Source organism: Diospyros lotus, chromosome 1 (genome assembly GCF_014633365.1).
Source record: "Diospyros lotus cultivar Yz01 chromosome 1, ASM1463336v1, whole genome shotgun sequence".
NCBI lineage: Eukaryota > Viridiplantae > Streptophyta > Magnoliopsida > Ericales > Ebenaceae > Diospyros > Diospyros lotus.
In genome coordinates this window covers 44,042,782-44,063,006 of record NC_068338.1, presented here as the reverse complement: position 1 = coordinate 44,063,006, position 20,225 = coordinate 44,042,782, and the positions used below count along the sequence as shown (strand labels likewise).

General features: G+C 36.2%; 2 protein-coding genes across 2 annotated transcripts in view; both read left to right on the top strand.

The window, feature by feature from the left end:
- Positions 1 to 3,226, top strand: part of LOC127803561 (uncharacterized) — a 50,856-nt gene extending 47,630 nt beyond the window's left edge. Inside the window, exons 5-6 of the mRNA XM_052339872.1 lie at positions 1,189 to 1,462; positions 2,643 to 3,226. Of these exons, the coding sequence (XP_052195832.1) occupies positions 1,189 to 1,462; positions 2,643 to 2,834 (466 nt within the window). The 3' untranslated portion in view covers positions 2,835 to 3,226. The remainder of the gene's footprint in view (positions 1 to 1,188; positions 1,463 to 2,642) is intronic.
- Positions 3,227 to 7,494: 4,268 nt separating this feature from the next.
- The window catches only part of LOC127813184 (delta-1-pyrroline-5-carboxylate synthase), a 32,775-nt gene continuing 20,044 nt past the window's right edge, over positions 7,495 to 20,225 (top strand). Inside the window, exons 1-6 of the mRNA XM_052354003.1 lie at positions 7,495 to 7,660; positions 8,464 to 8,535; positions 8,646 to 8,749; positions 9,674 to 9,776; positions 9,932 to 10,093; positions 10,495 to 10,772. Of these exons, the coding sequence (XP_052209963.1) occupies positions 7,601 to 7,660; positions 8,464 to 8,535; positions 8,646 to 8,749; positions 9,674 to 9,776; positions 9,932 to 10,093; positions 10,495 to 10,772 (779 nt within the window). The 5' untranslated portion in view covers positions 7,495 to 7,600. The remainder of the gene's footprint in view (positions 7,661 to 8,463; positions 8,536 to 8,645; positions 8,750 to 9,673; positions 9,777 to 9,931; positions 10,094 to 10,494; positions 10,773 to 20,225) is intronic.

Sequence of the window (20,225 nt, the reverse complement as noted above, 5' to 3'; positions counted from 1 at the left end):
GATAAAGAAGATGCTATGATTATGTCATGGCTTTGGAACTCCATGCTACCAGAAATAAGTAGAAACTGCATGTTTCTATCTTTTGCTCACGATATTTGGGAGACTCTCCGCAAAAGTTATTCAATGAAGCAAGATGCAATAGTTACCTATGAGCTGCGGACTCTCATTTTCCTTCAAGAATTCTCTCAATTCCTCTATAATCTCTATTGATTCGGATCGGAGGAGATTCAGATTGATCATTGCCAGATCCCTTAGGATCTGACAATATATATTATATATAAACTGGTATCACCACTTCTCTTTTCTTCCCCAGTGTTTTTTTCTCTCTTTCTTCCCCTGAACTTCAGCCACAACTTGACAGCGAACTAGGTCTCAAAGACATGAAGGCAAGACTCTAGGTCTTGTCTCCTTGTTGGAACTTCACTGATGTTTGGAAGGCAATACTGGGCTACTGCATCTTGTTGGACTAAGTTTTGATTGTCTAATTGCTAGAAGAAGACAACTGGGGAAACAACAACAACAACATATCCAGCCGTTATCTCACTATGTACGGTTGGCTACATGAATTCTAGATTTTTATGTGGGTTACATCCCAACAGATAGTTTATCTAGAATTCATATTTAGATCCGACTAGGTTTTACGCTGGCTGTCGGCTACCTAACGCAACCCTTCTCCTTTATCCGGGCTTGGGACTGACAATAGATAAAGAGTATATTTAATCCAGATTGAAAACCCTTAACCTGGTATTTTGTTTTCTTAACCCTACAACCCGACTCCAACCTGTCCACTCATCCCAGGACCCATCCTTTTAAAGTTGTGAAGCCTAAACTTGCCTCTTTTAATTAACCCATAAATCCCAACACAGATTGAAAAATAATTAGAACTCTAAATTCATCATCTTTATTGTATTCATAACATATTCCCTTGTCCAGTCTATATCCTCCTGGATTTATGTTATTTCCGTAATGTTACTTTGCTGATAGTATATTGACCTCTTATGTCCATATATATAAATGTCTAGCTCTTTCTACATCCTCCTGTGTCCATTGTTTATCCTTCCCAAATTCGTGTTATTCAGGATGTTACATTGAAAATGTCATTTTCAAGGAATTCATGTTTCAGTATATCTGAATAACTGTCTTAGTAGTCCAGTATTCTTGGTGAAACTAACAATGCTGATATTTCAGCTATGGACTTGTCTGGATCACCACCACATTGGTCTTTGTGATTGCATCCCTCGGAAACTGTGCCACTTATCTGATGCACAAGCACAGTGACAGTAGTACTTCATGGAGTTTTGATGTCAGCTACATAAATTTGGCAGCAGGCTCGATATATGGTTATGCACTAGTTGTGCCAATGGGATTTTACTTCTTGCTTCAGTATGTGGGTTCAAATTCCAGTCTCATACGGTTTTGGTGCATGTGGGGATACTCACTCTTCATTTTTATCCTCAGCTCTGTAAGTATTTTTTTAGGCTTTTGATTATTCATGATAATTGAGTTCATCCTGGGGAAAGATTTTTTCCTTCTTTCCTATTGTGGGGGTGGGGTAGTATAATAGGAAAGGGGAAGCTTCACTCTTTTTGTCATTTACATGGTTGATATGTCTTCTGCACAATACGTGCAGTTCTGATATTTCAAAAGTTATTATATGGTTGATATGTCTTCTGCACAATACGCGCAGTTCTGATATTTCAAAAGTTATTATATGGTTGATATGTCTTCTGCACAATACTTGCAGTTCTGATATTTCAAAAGTTAATATAAACCCTGAAGAGGAGTTTACTAGGTGAGCATCACTTCTGGCTAATTAAAAATTTTAGCTCTATGGTATAAGAGCAAATTTTGGCTTGGGAAAAATCTTCTGCATCATCTATAGAGCAGAATATTAGGGCCTGTTTAGTTGTAGAGAAATTTTTCTATTTTTCCAACTTCAGTTTTCTATTGAACCTCCAATTTTCTATTGAATCTCCAATTAGAAAACAAAAACTCAATTTTCTAATTTTTCAACTTTACACTAGGAATTGGAAAACATCAAAAAGTGTTTTCTAAATTTCCTGGAAATGAATGCTATTGATTTTTAAAATATAAAATGTTAGGGCCTGTTTATTATAAAATTGGAGTTGAAAAATTAGAAAATATTTTCTATAACTAAACAGGCTCTTAAGTTCTGGTTTGGTGCTTACAAGTCTGAATGTCTAACCCTAATTTTCATTATTTTGAAGATAACTAGAGCCCCCCATTCTGACCAAGATGAATGGTGCAAAATTGATGTTGTCAACTGAATGTTAGGCTAATTGGTTGCCTTATTATTTTTGTGACCATAGGAGGGAGAGAGAAGGGGGGGGGGGGGGTTATATGGTAATACATTTACTTGATTAAATTGTTAGGAGTTAAGAAACTACGGATCCATGCAATACCCACCATGCTACCAGACTTTTCCAGTGTCTTATACTGACAACTGATGTATAGTCTCCTTTGGGTTGATGAATATACAATGTGCCCTTGCATCGTCTGGGATTCTTCTTTGTAGGATTGTTATTGTTATTTTATTGTCCCTATTTCTTCCAATTTTGTTACTTCTTGGTTGCAAAGAATGTCATTCTGTGACCTGCTTATGCCTTCTTGCTGGAGTGTAGGTTCTGTTGGTTATCCCTGTTGAATTTATCCGGTGGCTCATCATTCTAGTCAGTGGTGTTGCCTCAGCTACTTTTGTTGCCTCGAATCTGAGGTCGTACATAGAGGGGAGGGATCTCACAGTTGTGTTAGTTGCCGCATTTGTTTTGCAAATGGGCTTGGCATTGTTCATCAAGATGTGGTTCTTTGCGTAAACCATCGGCGCCCTTTTGTTAGTGCAGGACGCAATATGTTTGCTCTATAACAGAAATTTTGTTTGCCTTGAATTTGTACTGTCTTGTGTTGTAAGATGAAGGGACACAGCAGGATCAAACTGTTTTTAGAATGTTTGAAGGTTTGAGAGAGAGTAGTGTTTTCCAGTCCTGTTGCCTGCGAAGTGATGTACATTCCACAGACCTGTTTCTGGCCTTCCTATTTCTAGGAGACCCATATCCAGTAGACTATTAACGACTGCTTATGTTTTTTTTTTTTCATGGAAGTTGTCTTAATTCAAAATTAAGTAAATTAGGTTTGTGTTTGTACAAAATTAGAGTTGACACATTGTATCTCCTCATCATATTATTCAGTGCTGGGGATTTAGCTTTTCTCTGTAATGGGCCAATAATTGTGCATCTTCTCAATCATATTATTCAGTGCTGGGTATTTAGCTTTTCTCTGTAATAGGCCAATAATTGGGCAATTGCTCTGCCACGAGGCCAATAATTGTTCAATTGCTCTGACATGAGGCCAATAATTGTGCAATTGTCTTGCCGTTTTAAGTTTCAGAAATAAAAATAAAAAAAATGACAAGCTGTTTGTGGATTAGAAGAGAGGAAGGAAGGAATACGTGTCTAAGACAAATGGATGTATCATTGAAGGGAACCAAACAGAAGATTGCCATGTACATCTCTGAGCCATAAGAACCACATGCAAATAGCTACAAGAAAATGCGCCGTTAAAGACAGCATGTATCATACTACCGCTGCTTGTAACCAAGATAATAATAAACGTAAAAGCAATAATTAGGTTGTTGTCCACTTTGATAAGTGCCCCTTTTGCTACGGAAAAGAAAAGAAATGCCAATTGTCATAGTTAGGCTGAGCCTCGAGATAAAAGCATCGTTATTTATTGTACGGGCATAGAAAAATTTTACACTGGTTTTCATCCTTCCATGTGGCTTTGTTTTGTTTATTCATCTACGAAAGGGAAACCATTCGTTGATTCAAGGTTTATGCCCAACATTGATCCATGTCCATGGTTTACAATTATAATATTGTGCATATGTATTGGGGGTGGTTGTTGAGCCAATTTATTTGTATTAATTAAGTTTTGATAATTAATAAAAAAAAAAATTTAATATACAAAATATAGTGTTTTTAGTGATTAATAAAAAGAGTATTTTTGTTAAATATATTAATTATAGTATTGAATTAGGTTTAATTAATTTATAAAATATTTTTCATAATGTGTATTATTAAAAATATTATTTTCTATTAAAATATATTTTATATAATTTTTCGATTAACTTATAAAATATTTTTCATAGTATATGTATTATTAAAAATATTATTTTTTATTAAAAATATATTTTTTAATTTAATTTATTAAACATTTTTTTTCATAAGTGTGTATTTTTCAAAAATATTATTTTTCTTTAAAATTATTTTTAAAATGTATAAAAAATAATTTTACAAAATTTGAATTAAAAAAATTAATTTTTCACTATTTCTACAGTATCGCTACAGTGCTCCTCCAATGGTTAGAATTTTGACTATTACTACAATATACATTATCGTTGCTACAGTATTTTTTAGAATGCTTATAAATAGCTCAAAATTTATTTTGGAGAGTATTCTTTACTCATATTGTCTATCCAAAATACTTAGAAGCTCTCAAACTAATTTTCAAGTATTTCAAAGCTCTTAAAGATTCATTACACATTCACCGAAGAGTTACAAGACAAGTAGAGAATAGAGAAAAAGATATCGCAAAATCGAATCAAATTTTCTCCGTTTGAGGTCACCATTTATTTATTTTTTTAAATATTATTGCCTTGTATATTTTGTGTTTAATTGCTTATTTGTGTTCAAGTGTGAACAATTATTTGTGAACAATTAAATTATCATCGTAGATTGTATAAATTTCCTAGAATCGTTAAAATTTAAGTGAATCTAATTTCCAAAATAAGTTAGGGAGAAAACTTTGGTCTTAGTGGCTTTTCTACAATTCGTTGTAATCTATGACTGTATCTAGTTTCCAAGCTAAGATAGTGTGGAAACCTTGGTGAGATCAGTGAAACCCCAATGATGGTTGAGACTTTAGAAAAGTGGAGTAAATGTGTGTGGAGATACTGAATTACTATAAATTATTTTGTGTCTCATTTATTTATTCTTGCTCTATCTTGTGGGTTGTAATTTATTAATCTCAAACTCCTATATATATAGTTATAAAATTTTAATTTATTTAAAATTAAATAATAATAATTTAATTAAAAATAATTTATATATTTTTTAAAAAAATAATTAATCAATAATATTTATTTAAAAAAATAAAATTAAACACTCAAATCCGGTTTATGACCCCTTCTACACTGTAACAAGTTTAAGGGGATAATATATTAATCTCTTTTCATATGTTTTGTCTGGCCTTCGCCTACAATCCTTGTAGATATGGGCTACCATCTATTCTCCCATAGCAGCCTTCTTTTTTAAATCTTTGCTTGTTTCACATTCATACTGTCTTGTCATTCTGAAAGTAAACTCGAATGCGAAAGAGTGAATTTTGACTTGAAGCTAATATCTCTCTCATCCTTTACTTTATCTGACAAATGAGAAAAAGACCAATTTGTCTGGTTGCATTCAGTTTACATCAAGTGGCAAATGCGAATCCACCATTATTCGTTACTTTCTCTTTCCCACTTCTTCATCCGCTCACAATTTTCCTCGTCTTTAGATCGCTATCTCGTCTCTCGCGATGCATCCCCCTTAGTCTGTTTCGGCCATAAAAAAGGTGGAAATGTTATTTATACTGTGATGCTCTCTTTTTCAATAGGAATTATTCCGAGAGGATTATTATTTATTATAATATAAAAAAATAAGGATAATGACATAATCTCATATATCAGATTTATCATAAATCTATTTGGACAATTTTTAACCTAATAAAGATTTATCTAAGATTCAGGTTTTATAAAAACAAAATTATATAAAAATAGTTAAAACATTTCCCGAAAGTAAATAAAAATGTTGATAAACTTGAAATTCAAAAATATATATTTGAGAGCTTTTATGAATTTAAACCTATTTTTTTTTATATTTAAAACCCTTCATATAGTTTTTTGGGTTTTTCTATCTTCTGGAATTTCGTTCATTATTTTTTGCAAACTTTTTGTTATGAAAGATTTAAATCTTAATTAGATTCTGTTAAATTAAAATAAATCTTCATAAAATAATAAAAGATTTAATAACAAAATAAATCCTAGGAAAATTTTAAATAACATTCTATAAATATCTCTTAAAAACTATGTAAATATATAAGATCTGTCATGTTACAGCCGCACATGAAATTGTGCCCATCGCGAGTGGCAGGCGCCTTGTCCCCCTTGGCCTCTTGTCAACTGTCTGTCCCTTGCCGGCTCTTTAAAAAAAGCGGAAGCACGTCACGAGAAATCTAATAAAATTATCAAAATACCCTCAGATGTGGCACTCTATTTCCCGAGTACCCTATGTTGCAAGGTCCAAAACGTTTTCGATTCTTTTTTGAACTTTATTTATGTTTATTTATTTAGAATAATATTTATTTTTATATTTTTATTTTTTATTAAAAATATTTCTCATTTTTTATTTCTGTACAACATAGTCAGTACCATTAGAATTCAAACTCTTCCACTCTCTCTCTTTCATTGTCACCTTTTAAATTTATTAAACATATCAATAATTATATATTTACCTTATCATATTACAATTGTTAAATATATATTTTAATTTCTTTATTTGTTATTTTTATTTAATTTTTTTTATTTGAAAGACACCTATATTATGTAATTGTATTTTAAATTTGTTTTTCTTTTAATTTGTAGACGTTTGATTATTTTTCCAGAATAGCAGTATCTGATTATTTTTCTAGTGTGGAAGTATCTGATTATTCTTCTTGTCGTTTCCTTGATGATATTTCTTATCCCTATTTATAATGAGGAGCATTTACAATTTGTATAAAATATAAAAATAAAAAGATGATATAATGGGGGACGAATAATTCTTATTTTTTGCATAAAATCAGGAGTGGAGTCTTCATTACGAGAAATATAATTTGCTTTTGGATAAAATGAGTGGGTCCCCGCCTCGGGCTGTTCAGCAATTTTGTTGTCTATGCGAGTTGAAGAATTTAGGCCAGCGAGCTGAACGGTTGGGCCAACGGACTAGGAGGTTTATTAGAAGTTCGTTGAATATATCTTAGAGAGCTCGTTAGAGGTCTTGTTTGGAGATCGTTAGGAGTTTACACAGATCTGTGATATGACCTCGAATTTTAGCAGTGTATGAGTTTTTTTTAACAAAGTCGCTTGAATCTTCTAAGCTTCATGCAATTGGGCAGGACTTTTAGACTGAATCTAGTCCATAAAAAATGGTGCAGAAAATACATATAATATAATTATACTCTTAAATTATTTTTTAATTTATTGCTCTTAATAAATTTATTGAGATATGTAATTAATTTGAAATTATAAATTAAAGATGTTTTTAAAATAATAAAAAATTAATTATTTAAAAAAAATATACACAGATTAAAATATCTATTTTACAAATATTTTTTCCATCGCCGAGCCACCGAGGTATTGGATTCAGATCACTATCTGTATATATATATATATCTACCTATATAAATCTCTGTATCTATTACGTGCGCTCAAAATCAGCAAAATAAACCCTACGGCAGAGTGGCCTTCCAAGTCGCCTCATCCTCTCCGCATCTCTCTCTTTCCGGCATGGACGCGGCGGATTCGACGCGGACGTTCGTCAACAGCGTCAAGCGTCTCGTCATCAAGGTTGCTCCGCATTTCCTTTCCCTTTGTTCTTCTGCATGTTCACTTATTTTGACTTACGTTTGAATGCAGTAGGTTCCTGGTCGATTCAATTACTTTGCTTTTTGTTTGATTTGGAAATCCGTTTGTTTCGTTGGAGAACAATGATTTTGACTATTTGCTTATTGAGATTCATGACTTATGATGCTTGATGTAACCGGCGGAAGCATCAGTTTTTTAAGATGTGAAGGTTGAACTTTAGCACATTTTTTTTTTTTTTTTTTCCAAAAGAGAAGCCGTTAGACTCTAATTTGGTGAATAGCTAGGATTTTTTGTGGCAGTTGATTAAATCTGCGTGTGGTCTGTAAGTGACAAATGCTTAGATGAAAGTGTATTTTTTTTTTTTTTTTTTTTATAGAATTGAAATGGAAGATAGGAAGTGGATGATAGGGGGAACTGTTGCAATTGTAACTGGTCAAGTAAAAGCTGTGAAGATCTGACATTATTTGGGATGTGATTTAGCGGTTGAGAGCTTGGTTGGCAGTTACGAAATTTTATCATTGCCTTGTAACGCATGGCATTAGTTGTTAAATTTGAATATGTTTCGCTAGTTTTGCCCCCTTGCACTGGACTGGTACGGCGATGTGGAGCAGTTTGAATTGTTCCTATCCCTGATTACTGACACTTATTCTACTGTGAGCATGCTATTTGACTGCAACATTTGGAAATTCCGCACTCACTAGATGATTCAAATTTGAATATTACTATACTGACTTTTCTGCAAGGTTCTATGATATTTCTCTAATGCTTATTCCTGATTATTAAAGGTTGGAACTGCTGTTGTTTCTAGAGGTGATGGAAGACTGGCACTTGGAAGGTTAGGATCACTTTGTGAGCAGGTAAAGTGGGAATTTTCATTTATTATGTTGCATTAATGTATATATCCTACCATTTTGCTCCTCTTTAATTTGGCACATCTTGGACCTTACAATTTCCAAGTTAATTTCAGATTCAGGAATTGAACTCTGAAGGATATGAAGTTATTTTGGTGTCATCAGGAGCTGTCGGAATTGGTCGCCAACGACTTAGATACCGTAAATTGATCAATAGCAGGTTTGTATGTATGGATCTTTCTGCCTTCCCATTTACTTAACTGGTATGAAGAAATATTAATTTGATTTTTTCCTCATCTTGTATACTTCTTGCAATACGTTTTAATAAGTCTGATTCGTGGATAGGCTTCAAATTCTCTGTTATTAGAAGATATTATCCGTTAGGCATACTATCCAACTATGCTTTCTGACTGGGCTCTGCCTTTCTTAAAATCAACTTCTTTTAGCTCTGGCTTTCATCCTGCCCAAGAAACTGATCTATTTTCTTAATAGTTTTGTTGGTGTATTCTTATCTTTGCAACTATTGTTAACATTACGCTTAAAAAATTACACAAAATTGTGATTGGAGAGATCTCGTAACTCATGAACTACTATTGTAGGACCAAGAGAGGGGTATGAAGAACGAATAATAGGTGAAGAGGAGGGGAAAGCAAAGAAGAATATGAGATGAAGGATGCAAACAGACTTCTTTTGTATAGGGTTCACCCATTATGGTGGTTCTTTCTTCTTTGTACATGCTTGCTTATCCAAGAAAAAGGAAATGAAAATGTAAAAACAGAGGGTAGGCAGGGCAAGGAATAAAAAGAGATGGTAGAGTATAGGAGGAGAGGGAGAAGAAGGGAAGAGAGGAGATTGGAAACCAAAGGAGTGAAATCCAAGTAACTGAGATTCTATTTCTATTTAAAATCCAAGTCAAAGACATTCATTTCAACTCTTTACATGTAGATACTAGAAGCATCTATCCAGATATGAGATACTGAACAAGAAGAATCAACAGAAATGAAATCCCTAAAATTTAAGCAAGTCTCCTGAACCTTATTTGCTAGTTATTTGATCTACTCCTCTTATCTCCATCAAGTGTAGTGTGAAAATATTTATAATAAAAGTTGCAGGCTTATTGGTTGTAGCTGTTCATTGTTTGCAGCTTTGCTGACCTCCAAAAACCACAAGTTGATCTTGATGGGAAAGCATGCGCAGCTGTTGGACAAAATGGTCTCATGGCTCTCTATGACACATTGTTTAGTCAGGTTATATATCAAATTTAAATTTCTACTCATGCATGTAACCTATATTGTTCCTAGCTTTTAGAATTCACAGTTTTGACTCATCTGCAGCTAAGATAGGTGGTTGCTTTGTATTGAATGTTTTCTTCTGGAATTTAATGCTTGCTCTTTTTTAACAGCTGGATGTGACATCAGCTCAGCTGCTCGTAACTGATAATGATTTTAGGGATCCAGAATTCAGGAAGCAGCTTACCGAAACTGTGAAATCATTGTTGGCTTCAAAGGTGGTCCCAGTATTTAATGAAAATGATGCTGTCAGCACCAGGAGAGCTCCATATGAGGTATGCAATTCTTCTTCGTTTGCACCCTTTGCATAACAGGAAAGTGAAATTTTGTTTTTAAGTTGTGTTCATTAAATTGAGCAGCTGCTGCTGAATAAAGTTGTGAACATTTTGCATGTGTCCACCTGTACCATGCCTGTCCATTTCTTGCAGTATGTTTTTGAGTATCCATTGCTCCTCTCGTTTCCCACCCCCTGTTCTCCCCCCCCCCCTCTTTCTCTGAGCTTGTTCATTGTTTTAGTTATTCTTCATCCTTTATGAAGTTCCATTACTCATGTTTTTTGAGTAACTGTCTGCTTGATACAACCGTGAAATAAATAATTGCTCATTGTGGTACATTTCAGCTTCCTCTTGTCAGTCAAATAATTATAACAGTATCCTATTTTCACAATCTTTTGTAGGACTCTTCTGGTATATTCTGGGACAATGACAGTTTAGCAGCTCTATTGGCTTTGGAGCTAAAGGCTGACCTTCTTATCCTTTTGAGTGATGTGGAGGGTCTTTATAGTGGCCCTCCAAGTGATCCACATTCAAGGCTAATCAATACCTATGTTAAGGAAAGGTATGAAGGCCTGATTACTTTTGGGGACAAATCCAGGGTGGGAAGAGGGGGTATGACTGCCAAAGTAAAAGCTGCTGTTTATGCATCTCATGCTGGTATACCCGTTGTTATCACCAGGTATTATTATTTGCATACATTCTGATTTTGGACATTCAAAAATTCCTTTTCGACATTAACTTTTTGTTGTTACATTTTTTGTGAATAAGTTCCCCCCCCCCCCAGGTCTTTTAGTTAATTTGGCTTTTTTTTTTTTTTTCAATCTATACTTGACTAATTGTACGAAGACCAGGGCCGGTGATAGCTGCCTTATTTATTTCGAGTTGAGCCAAGCTCCACCTCACGGAGGAGTGTCCTTGTTTTATAATATACCCTTACAGAAATTACTGTTAGATGCATAATTTTTTGATGAGTAAAGAAAAAAAATAGTTATAATCAAAGTATTATATTTGTGCATATGTCAAAATTATTTGATCAAAGGATATATATATATATATCTATATATATATAATGCACAGATGTATTGTTTACAGTATTTATGGTTTGATTCAGAAAATTTAGATCAATTATTTAATGGGCTGGTTTCCATCTTGCAATTAGTTAGAACTGGAAGATGGTAGGATGGGCCGAGAGGGTTCACTTTAAATTGTGCCCAATTATTTGCAGTGAAAAGACAAATAGAGCAACAATAGGAACCTCTGCCTTCTGGACCCACCTCATCTATGACTCTTTTAAAAGAAAGATATCAATGAGAATCCTTTCTCATGCCTCTCTAGATGACTAGTTGCCCAACTTTCCTTTTTAATAGTTCAATACCATGTCAAATTTGCTACTCTCATCAAATAAACAAATAAATTAAGTTTATAATAATTTCATGCTACAACAACACTTAACATCAATATATCAAGCCGCATTTCCATTAGGTGGGGTTGGTTGCTTGGATTTTAAGCTTGTCAATCATCTGTATGTATCACCATATCTTTTGTAACGAACACATTATGCCCAAGAGTTTCCTACCAAGTTCTTATTGGTCTTCCTGTACCACTTTTGCTAAAAATTCCTTCTATTCCACCCACTCTTTTCACAGGAGCATTCATCGATTTTCTTCTCACATGATCAAAACATTATAATGGCGTCCAATCATATTATCTTTAATGGAGCCACTGTGACATTATGATGTATAACCTCATTTTTAATCCTATCTTTCTTTGTGTGGTTGCACATCTAACAAAATATCATCTTCATTGTGTTCATACTCTATACATGTTAGTGTTTTACTACCCAATATTTCATGTCATACTACAAAATTGATTTTACAACTATCTAATAAGATTTTCCTTTTAGCTTAGATGAGATTTTATTATTGCATAAACATTAGATGCACTTTTTTTTTTTTTTTGTGTGGCTTGGCTAAAGAGGAAGGTGGGGCAACTAACGTAGCAACCCTCTCTAGGCATGAACATGAGGGTGTCAGGATCCTAGGTTTGATAGTGTGAGTTCTTAGCCAATGGCCAAAATTAGGGCAGAAAGTGGTGAGAATTGAGAGGAAAATTGGGAGAGAGAATAACAAAAAGATGAGAGAGAGAGAAATAGAGAATAATGAGAGAGAAAGATCGAGAGAGAGAATTTAGAAACTGAAATTCAGTAATTCATTCAATGCCTCCAAACAAATTGGTTAGCTTTATATATAACTAACCAATCAACTGTTACAATTCAGTTACAAGTTGTAATTGCTCTCTACAGAATTAATATGCTACAACTGACATGCAAATTAAATGGCTACACTCTACTGAAACCTATGATCATGACATTTCCCCACCCTTCAAAATTTTCTTGTCTTCAAGAAAAGCAAAGAAGTTGAGCAGCACGAGAAATTGATTGAGCAAACCTAGCAAATATTTCCAGTTGTATTTAGTGGAGGTAAAGTAGAACTGGAAGTAGCAGAGGGCCAATGGCTTGTCTATCAAACAATAGAGTGTGGAATTCCATGCAATTTTCCATAATTTCACGCCAAAGTTGTATACATCTGACTTCTCATTAGACGGTTCATCACTGGAAACTTTTGGAGCCATCCATTCAGGAGTTCCTACTGTTGATTTTGTAGAAAGAAATTTGCTTGCTTTTAAGTGAGATAGGCTAAAATCACAAACCTTTACTGTATACTTCATGTCAACCAAAGGATTTGGAGATTTCAAGTCTTGATGAACAATAGGAGGATTGATTTTATGAGGATAATTCATACCCTTTGCCACCTCGTAGGCCATACTCAACCTACACCTTTCATCCAATGCTTCTCTTGCACCTATGAGAACAATATTTGGATGCCTTAGGTGTTTCATAATTGTGACCTCCTTCAAAAATTCCTTCAATTGCTCTGGATGGAAATCTTGATCCATAAGAATCTTTACAACAACATCCGAGCCTTGCCAATCAGCCCGATGGACAACACCAAACGTACCTGCTTTGATTCTCTCTTTCAGAACCAGGTCACTCCATGGGATATCCAAATCTTCCACATCAAATGAAAGTTTTTGAGCTAGTTATTTGGAACAATTTAACCTTTCTTAGCAATCCTAAAACCACCTTGGGCTGTAATTTCCTTTGGATAAAAAATGCCTGCAAGTAGAGGGATATGCTTTAAAGGGAGAGGATCTTTGATTGTGTTCATTGAGCTAGTGACGAAGGTAGAGTCATATGATTTGAATAGATTCAAATCCCAGCATGAATATCTTTGTTGCTGCTTGAACTAGGCACCTTGTTGTGTCCATCCACAGATTGCTTAGGACATGTCATGTCAGCAGCATCACCATCAATAGCTTCCAAAATTGGATCACATTCTCCCTCGATAGAAAGTTCTTCAGCAAGTTGATTTGCTAAATTCTATGTTGTTAGAACTCAATTCTAACAAAAGAAATTCTCTTGCAGTTTAGTGGGAATTGCGCGGGAATGGAGGACTCGAATGAGAGAATGGAAGAATAGAGGGAGAGAGAGAGATTGAGAGAAGTTTGGAGGGAAAACAGAATCAATGTTTTTCCATTCATACCCATTTTAGTCGCGGGACTTGGTTTATATACCAAGCCTTGGCGCCACATTTGAATTACAATCACAATTTGAATTATTCTCTAACTACCTTTTGATCTTATTACAATAATACCATTCTCTAACTGCCTCCTGGTCTTATTACAATAATACCCTCCTCTACTCCCACCTTACTGTTCCTAACTACAGAACCATGACATATGAATCACTCCATGTAATTCATCCAACAAATCTTCAATAATCGGTATAGGGAATTTGTTCTTGATTGTAAGGGAATTGAGTTGGTGGTAATTAACACAAAACCATCAACTACCATCTTTCTTTTTAACTAGGAGCAAGGTGAGGCATAGGGGCTAGTACTTGGCCGAATGGTAGAGGAGTGTAACATTTCTTTAACCATTCGTTCAATTTTCGCTTTCCGTTTTTGGGGTTGGGGGAGGGGGAGGGGGGGGGGTATTTGTAAGAACAGTGGTTGACTGGCTCAACATTGGGTTTCAAATTGATGGTGTGATCTATAGGTCTTGGGGGTGGTAGAGCCTTAGGTTCCTCAAACAAGTCCCCAAACTCATCTAAGAGTAAATTAAGAGAGTTTATTTGAGTTACCTCCCAAAAAGTGTGCTACATACATAGAATTAAGCAAGAACGATGTCACGAACTTAGGGTTCGTGATAGGATAGAAAAGGAATTGGGGAAGAAAATCAGATTGTAGGAGGGAGAAATCAGTAGTTAGAGGGAGAGATATTAAGGGAAAGAGAGGGAGAAATAGAGAACAGAAAAGAGAGGAAGAAGAACGAGAGAGGAAGAATGGTAGAGGAAAGAAAATGGAATTTCAATTCAATAATTTTCAGCATACCCTCTCCTCTTACAATGGGCCTTTTTATAGGCCTTAGCTAGCTCCTTAACTAATTTCTAACAGCACCCATGTGCTCCTAACAAACACCCATATATCTCCTAACAAACTAATATAACTAATTACATTATTGCCCTTCTAATTACCCTTAGGACATGACAAACGACTCTCCTATTTCTGTGTCTCCTTCCAATTCCAAGGCATGTATGGAGAAAAGTTGTGCCACCTGCGTCCATTTGTTCTTAAGCAGCTTATGCAACGTTTTGCCTATAATCATCTTATAGGTCCCTGTCTTACAGAGCTAGAATTATAGGCACACAATCAAGATTCACTCAAAGTAGTTGAGACAGAAATCACAATCAAGAAATGGCTCTATCGGCATCATCCTCAAGGTATGATATTGAGAAGTTCAATGACTATAACGATTTTGCAACAACATATCCAGCCTTTATCCCACTATGTGGGGTCAGCTACATGAATTCTAGACTTTCATGTATTTTTGTCTTTTGTCATATCTTCATTGAGATCCATACACTTCATATCAAACTTTATTTTTTCTCCCAAAATCTTCTTAGGTCTGCCTCTATCTCTTTTTTTGACTAATTGTTCCATTTTATCAACTCTTTTCACAGGAGCGTCTCTTGGTCTCCTTTTCACATGACCAAACCATCTTAGTCTAGTCTCTCTCATCTTCTCCTCTATTGGCACTACTCCTACCTTATTTCGAATAATTTCATTTCTAATTTTATCTTTTCTTGTATGGCCGCACATCTATCTTAACATCCTCATCTTTGCTACGTTCGTCTTTTGCTCATGCTGGTATTTGACTGCCCAACATTTTGAACCGTACAACAAAACTAGTCTTATAGCTGTCCTATAGAATTTTCCTTTCGGTTTTAATGGGATTTTACATCACATAACACCTCCGATGCATTTCTCCATTTTAGCTAACCTGCCTTAATTCTATGTGTGACATTCTCGTGAATTTCTCCATCTTTTTGAATCACTAATCCCAAATATCGAAAATGTTATTTTTTTTTGTAAGATTTGGTCTTCCAATTTTATTATAACATCATCCACTCTTGCATTCTTACTAAATTTACATTCCATATATTCTGTTTTCTTTCTGCTTAATTTAAATCCCTTTGATTCTAAATTGTTTTTCCATAACTCAAGCTTAGTGTTCACTCCTTCTTTTGTTTCATCCACCAACACTATGTCGTCTGCAAATAACATACACCATGGCACCTCTGTCTAAATATCTTTAGTGAGTTCATCTATTACTAAAGCAAATAAGTATGGACTTAGTGCAGAATCTTGATGCAATCCTATTGTAATTTTAAACGGTTCAGTATCCCCTCCGTATGTTTTAACCCTTGTCTCTGCACCATGATACATGTCCTTAAGGGCTTGTATATAGGGCTATTCGGACTCCTTTCTTCTCTAAAACCCTCCATAATACTTCTCTAGGGACCCTATCCTAGGCCTTTTCTAGATCTATAAACACCATACTTCTCTAGTATTCCATTTGCCCAACATTTCAAGCTGTCAGCAGCCCAATCTCCTACTGACAAGGAAGATCAGGAAGAAATGAGAGAAATTCCCTATTTAAGTGCGGTAGGAAGCCTGATGTACAGTATGGCATGTACACGACTAGACCTAGCACATGCAATGAATGTAATCAGCGGGTTTATGGCAAACCTTTGAAAACCTCATTGGAGTGTAGTTAAATGGGTATTTAAATACTTGAAAGGATCATTGGATACGATGTTAGTTTATGGTGGAGCCAAGGTGGAAAGTGAGACAAGTATCCTAGGATATTCAGATGTTAACTACGTTAGCAGATCTGGATAGAAGAAGGTCCACAACTGGTTATGTCTTTAAGGTTTGGGATGCTATGGTAAGTTGGAAAGCAAGTCTACAACATGTAGTAATCTTGTCAACCACAGAGGCTGAATACATTGCCATTTCAGAGGCAATTAAGGAACCATTGTGGATTAAAAGACTGTTAGGAGAACTACTTGGAGGGAGATAAACACTACTATTATGTGTGACGGCCAAAGTGCCATTCACCTATCTAAGAACTAGGCCCATCATGAACGCACAAAGCACATTGACGTGTGTCACGACCCAAGGGTTAATTAGAATGGCTATGTTGTATTTCTTTTACTTTAATTGTTGCATCTATATTCTAGCTATCAATTCTGTTAGAATTAGAAAGGCCACATGTGAGGCCTTAGGAAAAGGACAAAATAGTTTGTTGTAACTGTTGGAAGGGGGGGGGGGGGGGGATGATCTGCTGCATCCACACCCACACCAAGCAGCACCTATATGTAAGGTATGAAAAAATTGAATACAACATTATCCTAGTCTCACTCTCTCGTCTCACTCAATTCTCTTCTCCCTCTGTTCATTTTATTCTTCCCTAATCTTCTTCTAATCTCTCCCTCATTCTTTCAAATTCCTCCCTAATTTCCTTCTGTTCTTGGTCGTAGCTGAATCGGATTCTTCCGATTCCCAAATTGATCCTAGGTTAAGCCCTAGGATCACGATAAATTGGTATTAGAGCCACCGTTCCTTGGCGGTTCTCTCTGTTAAGTAAATTCTAGTGAATACAAGGACTCCAACGAGTTTCCTTGGTTACGGTGTGATAAGCGTGATCGAAGCAAAGCCTCGAGTGATTTTCGGCGAGCCGAATTAGCATCGATCAAACGAGGAGATCATTTCAATCATTCTGATCTGACTTGTCCATACGCTGAAGCAAAGCTAGGCGAATTCAGCTTCCTGTGAGTCCGACAGAGGAGTGGCTCTCGGCTTGAGAATTCTGAGAGTGTGTTTGAGTTTTGAAGACGAAGCTGACCATTGACGCTCGGCCACGAATTTCAGTGAGTATTGCTCGAAGTGGAAGGGAACGTAGCTTCAACAGATTTGGAAGCCAAGTCGTAAGCTACTGCAACCATCAAATTCTCAATTTCGCAGAATTTCGTTGGTTGCATCACAATCGCTCAAGGAAGGCGAGCAACCCAGATGATTCCAGATGCGATTCCTAGAGATCTGGCAGAATTCCAATATTCTGGTGCATTTGGCGTTCGAGACAGAGAAACAACCAAGAGATTTTCGGTTGAATCTCGGAATCGATTTTGATGACTCTCTGTTGGATTGATCAAGCATAGATTCAAGGTGATTTCTGAGAATTCAAAGAACTCATTGGTAGCCGCGACGGTCACCAATCCACGGTAGGTGTCGACGTTGACCTTGATGCAATGGGTTGCACTCTGGAGTGTCTCGATACAACGGGTGTTGCGATTTGGACTCGGGAGTGGGTGTAGCAATTGATTTGGTAGTGAATTCTAGTGATTTGGGAATCAGAAGCGATTGCAAATTTGTGCTGGGAGCCTTGGACGGTGATTGGGCAGTAGCTGTTCTTTGGTTGCGATTTTGATTTGAGTTGAAGGTAGGAAATTAGTTTCCATAGTTAAGGTCCAAGTTGAGAAGGTTTGAAGGCGACTTGGCTTGGTGGGTCCGATGGTGTTTTCGACAACTCCGGTGAATTGATTAAGCAGCGAATTCTAGAGTCCAGTGAGTCAGTGAGTCAATGGAACTGGAAGTTCCGACTACTCATTGATCACTTTCCTAAGGTTACGGAGATTGAGTTTGGGCTGATAGCTAAGGCCGAACGCTGAAGGAAAAGCAGATTTGAGCCCAGCCGATTCCAGTGGTGAAGTCGGCAGTCAGTGTTCGAATTTCTGCAGGCATAATAGGAGGTGATTTCAATCGAATTCTAGGCTGCTAGTAAGGTAAACAAAGGGTAATTTTGACTTTGAATTTTGGTTAACTTTGTTTGAATTGGAGAGGCAAAGAAGAGCAGTATGTATATAGCTCCTTGGTCTTCAAAGTATGTTGATTGTGAAAAATCGGCTAAGGGAAGCAGGGCACACATGAAACAAAAGGGGTCTCAATTGCGAATGATGCTGTATTTTCAGTGGTTAATTTTCAAGCAAGAGAACAACCTTAATTGTAGCAGAACAGTGCTGCATTTTTAGTGGGATGTCCTACTCGAGAGGTTTTGGGAAGCAGTGCCCACATCAGACAATCAGATCTTCATTGGCAGCAGATAAATGTTGCATTTTCAGTTGACCAGAAGCATCAAACATGGGGAAAGGATTTTGAGAAGGAGATTAGCCAAGGAGACAAGGAAAAAAGAAGTGGGATTGATGAAGAGTGTGAGGAATTTGGCCGTATGTTCTGCAAGAAGCTACAGGAGTTTGCAATGATACTTATTAAGAAGTATCATTACAACTTTCCGGTGGAATACTTCGATGATTATCGCGGAAGTTTTAACAAAGAGGAATTTATCAAAATGGACCAGCTGAAGGAGAAGTCAAGATGGCAGGAAGGAGATTCATTGCTCACCTCCAATGTTGAGCAGAAGAAGTATACTGGTTTAAGCAAAATTGACAAGGAAGATACCAACTCATTACCCCCATTGGCTAGTGCATGGGCTGAAGGATTTGGTGGTGTTCTAGATCAGAAGTTCGTAGGAAATGGAATAGCATTGGATTAGGGAAATCTGACTAAAGGATCCTCAATCTACACAGATATTGGGGTTGGAATCCTTCCTCCTATTTTGGACCTACCAAAAGCTAAGGATTCTTTGGCTTGGGTTAAAATGGGCAGCGAGAGGGTGGAGATAGCACTAGCTGAAGGATATCTTACTACCAACATAAAAGGCTCTAGCACCGAACAATATGATGGTGTTGCTGCCATCTCAAAAAGGGCAAGCCAAATTGCAGATGTGAACCCATTGTCAGTATTGGGGGTAACAGAGGTAACTAAAGCAGGGATTTCGAGAGAGTGAAACACAAAAGTTGAAAAGAGAGATGCTGATTTCTCTTTCAGTCAAGGGAAATCCTTTACGAGTTATAACCTTGCAAGTAGTTCTCTCCATCAGCAGCAGATTCAAAGTGGTGAGGAATTTTGGAAGTTGGTTGTAGATGGTGAAAAGCTAAGGGAGATAGTTGAAGAAGTTATAGGTTTTTGCCGAAGGGAACAAAATTTTTGTTGTTATATTGGTTCCTCCTCTAGTGGAAAAATTCGAATGCTGGTCTATTGCATTGATTGATGAACAGATGGTTGAAGACGATGTGGCAGCAAGTCGTGATGTTGTTACGGTTGAGAGAAAAGAAAAGAGGAAAAAGCCTAGAAGGATAAATAAGGAAAGAAGCATTAAATTGATAGAGAAAGCTGGAATTGGATGAATAAGAACGGCTCAACGTAATAAGTTTCTTAGAGACAAGAAATCTTTTAAGGAGAGGGAATTGTCATGACCCAAGGGTTAATTAGAATGGCTATGTTGTATTTCTTTTACTTTAATTATTGCATCTATATTCCAGCTATCAATTCTGTTAGAATTAGAAAGGCCACATGTGAGGCCTTAGGAAAATGACAAAATAGTTTGTTGTAACTGCTGGAAAGGGGGGGTGGGGGGGAGGCATGCAAAAATTGAATACAACATTATCCTAGTCTCACTCTCTTGTCTCACTCAATTCTCTTCTCCCTCTGTTCATTCTATTCTTCCCTAATCTTCTTCTAATCTCTCCCTCATTCTTTCAAATTCCTCCCTAATTTCCTTCTATTCTTGGCCGTAGCTGAATCGGATTCTTCCGATTCCCAAACTGATCCTA